The 5869-nt window shown below is 36.4% G+C and overlaps 1 protein-coding gene across 1 annotated transcript in view; it reads left to right on the top strand.

Annotated features, from left to right (window-relative positions):
- Positions 1-5612, top strand: part of LOC108373008 (uncharacterized) — a gene marked incomplete at its 5' end in the record, with an annotated part of 7367 nt that extends 1755 nt beyond the window's left edge. Inside the window, 6 exons of the mRNA XM_017628846.1 lie at positions 322-441; positions 1574-1719; positions 2851-3055; positions 3134-3564; positions 4405-4602; positions 4679-5612. Coding sequence (XP_017484335.1) covers positions 322-441; positions 1574-1719; positions 2851-3055; positions 3134-3564; positions 4405-4602; positions 4679-4809 — 1231 coding nt within the window. The remainder of the gene's footprint in view (positions 1-321; positions 442-1573; positions 1720-2850; positions 3056-3133; positions 3565-4404; positions 4603-4678) is intronic.
- Between the last annotated feature and the right edge of the window lie 257 nt (positions 5613-5869).

The following is a 5869-nucleotide window of genomic DNA, read 5'->3' as shown; positions in this document are numbered from 1 at the left end:
TGTATATTATTTGCAGGTTGGTTCCCGCATTATGTCGTTGAGAAAACCACCTGTGACCGAGCGATGTGACTTTCCGGCGTGGTTTAAAGGGCCGCGACATTGGCATGTTTTAATGGGCAATGCTGTCTACAATTATCATCCAAAGTAAATATAGAAAAAAAACTGTATTTATCATTATTTGTTGGACATATTACGAAAAAAAATCGGTTTTAACGTTCAGCAGTATTTTTTTTATTTTAATTATTTTATGAACAAATCTATACTCATATACTATATAGACACAATTTTAAGTTTTTCCACCTGTTATTTTCTACCAAATAGTGATGGCTCTGTACATATAATAAAGCCGAATGGTTTCATGGAGACTCGCGCACTTTGCGAGCAAATTAACAAACAAACTTCCACTGAAATGATGGCTGTGGTACATTATACAACTGGATGGTGAGTGAAATTTTTAATTAGCTATGGCCAGGCACCGAACATAACAGTTATTGATGAAAACTGTCATGGAAAAATTCACTATGGAGGAAATGTTCTACAACTAAGTGATACATACCAATCGATTTCTTTTTTCACCGATACACAAATTTGAAAATGAATTTTTACGAAAAATTTAACAATTAACAATTATTTTTAATTTTAATATTAAAAATCCAAAATTACAGCTGTTTTAGATATTTGTATTATATGCCTTAGATCACAGTTATTGAAGACTTTTATTTATAAAAGTCATCGATAAAAATCAGTCAGTGATCCATATAAATGAGTTACCGACTTTTTTTTTTAAATCATTCGTATAAAAGTCATTAATGTTTTTTGCCGTTAAAAAAGGTGTTGGAAAACAAAAGTTTACTACGACTTATAAATATTACTTTTATAAGTATGATTTAAAAAATAAAGGGCAGTGACTGATTTTTATTTATGAGTTTTATAAATAAAAGTCTTCTATAACTGTAATCTAAGACATGTAATTTAAAAATCAAAAATAGCTGTTATTTGCAGATTATTTTGACAAAAATCAAAAATAATTCTTGTTTTGGATTTATAACATAAAAGTCAAAAATAGCGGTTATTTAAGGAGTAATAAAAGTAACAAAATAATTGCTAAGCAGCGATTTTTTAATAAAATTTGTGACTGTTGCGTTCCCTGGCTATGGCTCATATGTGGAAAAAATTTATCTAAAAAATACTATACTGGGCGCAATAGACCACCCGTGCGGAGAGGAGAATGATATTTATTGGAAAACATAAGAATATGAACTACCAAGTTTGAGATGCTCAATCTTTAGGTCGCATAAATGCTTTCGACCAGAAGTCCATCAATTTAATTGTAACTTTTGTCATAAAATTTTTTATGTTTCGGTTAAAAGAACTGACTTCCGGTCTGTGTAACTCATTTTCGGTCGAAACCGGTAGTCCGTAATACGTCCCAAATATAGAGCATCCCCGCCTTGGTAATTCATATTTTTTGCGTTTTTCAATAAAAACATTTTTTTTTCCATTTTGCCATTGGACCAGGCCATCCGGTATTGTATTCTATTTTTTAACGAAAATTGCATGCTTTTCATTTCAGTCAATCGGGTTTTATGTGCATGATGTTTTATCGTCGAGATACACATGTCATTGAAATACAGACAGGCAAGCAGGCCTCACGGCTGGAGGATGCTTGTGCACCAGATCATTTCGATGTGATTCGTATGCCGTACATAACATTGCTTGGTAAGTGGGAAAGAAATTAAGAATAAGGAGAGAAGCTACATAGTATACATACATATGTATGTATGTATGTATGTATGTCTTTGTTTTAAGAACCGTTATTATACGCTGCGACCTGATGGATTTATTCCGCCTTCTATGCATCACGCAACCTCGTTTAAGGCCTGTATGTAGTTCTCAAGAAAAGCAAAAATTCCATACAAAATGGACGTACAAGAAATGCCTAAGAAATTTTCTTGTGTAAAATTTTCTTGAGGCAGTACGCAGTTCTTAAGAAATTTGCTACGCTTTCTACTACGGTTTTCTAAAGTTTTTTGTTAAAAAAGAGCACAAGGCAACCCATGCTTGCAACAGAAATATATGCCCGTTCCATTATTTCTTGAGGAAAGAGCGAGCCAACAGGCTGCTGAAGTATCAGTTGTCAAGTGTCCAAGGGGACACACACACGAAATAATGGCAATTTTTTTCTTAATGGTTTTCTTGAGAGCTGCATACCAGCCTTTAGTCCTACAATATCCAAAAGGTCTAGAAGAGCTTTTCTCTCCTTGCCTTGATACTGCCGGCCTCACTCTCAAGGAACAGGTGCAATGGTGTCTTTTTTATTTGACCAGATTCCTAATTAATAAAGATGCTCGTGATTCTGAATTCGATAATCCTCAGTTTCTCTTTAGGGGGTTTATTTGAAGTCTATATTTTGTCCTCCCATTAGGCTTTTGGCTTAGCGAAGACTTTACCAGTGTTGCTCTCTACTTCTGATTGTTTCTCTCCTGAACTCTTCTTTCGATCGTGTTTGGGCCTACTGAAAGGAGTCGTTCAGGCCCTGTAAGACCTCAGCTCCCCTTCTGGCCAGGCAGATATTACCCATTAGATGCCTACCCTAATGGGGTTTTGTAGCCATCAGTGTACCACTGCATGTTGCTGGCCCGTGCCTCTTGCTCCAGAATGGAGGTACCCCAGGTTGCTTTCTGGCTTGGCTATATTCTCTTCGAAAACCACTACAAAACATAGAAATTTGTATAAACTTTAGTGTTTCGACTTATACCCCTTACTTCTCAGAAAAAAGAGACAACTATGTAGAAGAAATCGAATACTGCTCTCGAACACATAATATCTTTGTTTATTGAATATCTACAGCTAGCAACCCGGATCCACAAATTTGCCCGATGGAGGGTTTATACAATTTGCGTGGCGCCATAGGACCACCCTATTTGACTACGCGTCATAAGCGCAATCACAACAACAAAATACATTCAACCCACGGGCATCATCATACACAAAGTGAGCTAGCTGTCGCCTCAGCAGGAAGTGAAAGTGAAAGCAATGGTTATGCGCGTAAAAGGTTCGTAATTGAAAGGCTACAAATGACGAATTTATTGATGTTTAATTAAATGCTCCTCTCTCGCCTTTCTCTGTTTAGACATGCGACACTAAGCTTTCGTAATACGGAAAAAACTGAAAAGGGTTCATGGCATGCGAATACACGGGGACTACCTGGACGAAATAGGCGCGATGCCCTAGCGACTGTTCCAGCTAATAGTTCCATCAATGTTATTGAAACCACTACGACTTTGGAGCACTTGAAAATATTGGAGAGCGAATTACAAATACAAAATAATTCAGCACTGAGTAACGAACGGCGACAATTCACAGGAAATGTAGTGCCACTGAAAACAGTTGACTTTGTTCATTCTTCAAATGATGCGGATAATGATTTACAGCGTCTACGAAATCGACGAGATGCACCAGGTTGTATAACAAATTTTAAAGCGCAGCGTCGCCTATGGGTGGGCTGTACCGAACCAGATGTAATCGATGTACGGCCGCTGTGCAACGATGATGGTGACGAAGGTGAGTGCGTTTTGATAGAAATTTTTGTTTGCTATACTTTTGGAGTAGTTTTACTGGAGAAAATTGGTACCTAGCCTATTTTGAGCTGCAAATCGGCACAATTAATTTAGGGGGTGCCGATTTTCAAAATATCTTGTAGCAAACCATATACAAGTATAAATTATCGGGCGCTTCACCTTCGACCTATGTATCTCCGCAGCCAGTTCTGCAACCAAATTCCGAGATAGGGCGTTTTTCAATCAAATTGTGAAATACGGAGTTATTGAAAAGTTTTCTGAGAAAGGGCATTTTCGAACTGACTGCCGAGATAGATCGATCTTCCATTCGGCTATTGATACACATACATATGTATATCGATAATTTTCCATTTCTAAGGGAAAGCGTATGAGCTTAACATTGTAGTAAATACAAGAAAGGTGTAAAATTTTGCGTTTCCGAATTTCACCTTAAGATTTGTTTTGATTTTGTTCATTAAGCAAATGAGTACAAAATTAAAGTAATAATAATAATTTTTGAATATTTAATTAAAAATATCCTGGCCAGAATTTTTTCAGCCAACCTACTCGCGAAATATTTCCTAACACGTTAATTTTCAGACAAAGTAGATTACAACCATTAAACAGGTGGGTAAAGGTCATGCCTTTGTCGTACATCCCACTATTGAGCTCGATGGGAATTGATGTACCTAAGTTTTTCGGATTTCAGTTCCTAAGTTAGCAATAATGTTCTGATCATAACACTTTTAAAACAAACTTGCAAACCATGCTGGGTATTACTTAGTTTTTTCCAAAAGTAAAAAAAAAACATTTCAAACTATTTAATCATCTTATCTCCCTACAGAGTACTCCTGTCATGGTTCTTGGACCGAGAATGGCACCGTGTATATTATAGCTCGACATAAAGGCACCAAACATGGCGTATGCCTCAGCTATCGCCCGACCGATGGTACCGCCGCCATGTTAGTAGTCGGTGATGCATGCTATCGTGGAACACAAAAGCCACCCGATCATCATTTGGTGGCCAATTTAACCGTTTTTGGTATGTAAATGCAATAAATCGCAGACAAATGATAACCATGCTATATATTTGCTTATATATTTGCCATTTATTTCAGGTAAATGTGGTGAAACTGGTTCTGCTGCGATACAAATTCACCTCAGTGCTGTGCTAATTCAATGGGGTTTGGTGATGCATGTGCTATTGCTAGCGGTCAATCTAGCTAATAATGCGAAAAATCGAAGATGATAAATTCACACCTGCCTGCAATAGAAGATCAACGAAAGACAATGAAATGCCTGAATAAAAGATTTAATGATGGCCGCGCACTTCCGTTTTGGCTGAAACAAGCACACTTTAGTTATACATAAATGACAAACATTACTGAAAACTCTTAGATATACACAGATACAAGTAGATAAATACAATACATATTTCGATAGGGTGAAGGTAGGTAGGTAGGCGAGCAAGAATTGGGTTGTTGTACGATATGCCATCGAATCAAAGGATGTCATTTGTTAATCCCTTTATGCTTCATGGAAAGCAAGCATAGCAGGAGGCAGAAACGATTGCCTACAACTTAAAACGTGATAAGAGGCAGCCTACATAATCTATCGGGTACTAGGTTTTTTTTTTTGGTATAATGTACGTATGTATACCTTTGAATAAGACTTCGACAAAAACAAGAAAAAGCGAAATAAAACGCTTATGAGTAAGCGTGAGCTGTGCACACACACACACACACCCACCCACATACATACATACATACATACATATGTATGTACGTATGTCGGTTGGTTTGCAGATACATAAGTACATAAATATAAGTTTCGACTAAAATAAGAAAATAAAAAACAAGTTTGTAAATATGTAATGACATCAGTTTCAAATAGCTACTATATATAAGAAATCGTAAGATTAAGTCAAATGGACTAAGCGTAGAATTAGATAAATACATAAATGGTTTGCAATAGAGCCTTAGTTGCGCGTGTGCGCATAAGTTAAACGAAATTTTGTTGGCGCCGATCGAAGGAAGATCGGGAATAACTAAAGAGATAATTTTGCGTGTGTTTAAAAAAGTTAAGGCAATACAAATGAAAGACAAATACTAGCTCGCTCGTATAAACCCATATACGAAAGTAGAAACGAACGAATGTTTGAGGATGCCCTGATAATGTGATTGCAATGTATGCCGCTTTTTAGATGGTTGAGTGCTTGGTTGCCCATAAAAATAAAAAAATAAAAATTAATAAATATATGCATATGTACGAACAGATTTACAGAAATTTGTATGCACATACAATGTACA

Source organism: Rhagoletis zephyria, unplaced genomic scaffold (assembly GCF_001687245.7).
Source record: "Rhagoletis zephyria isolate East Lansing unplaced genomic scaffold, Rhagoletis_zephyria_1.1 Rzeph_scaffold_06269, whole genome shotgun sequence".
NCBI classification, from domain to species: domain Eukaryota; kingdom Metazoa; phylum Arthropoda; class Insecta; order Diptera; family Tephritidae; genus Rhagoletis; species Rhagoletis zephyria.
This window is presented reverse-complemented; position numbering and strand designations above follow the sequence as displayed.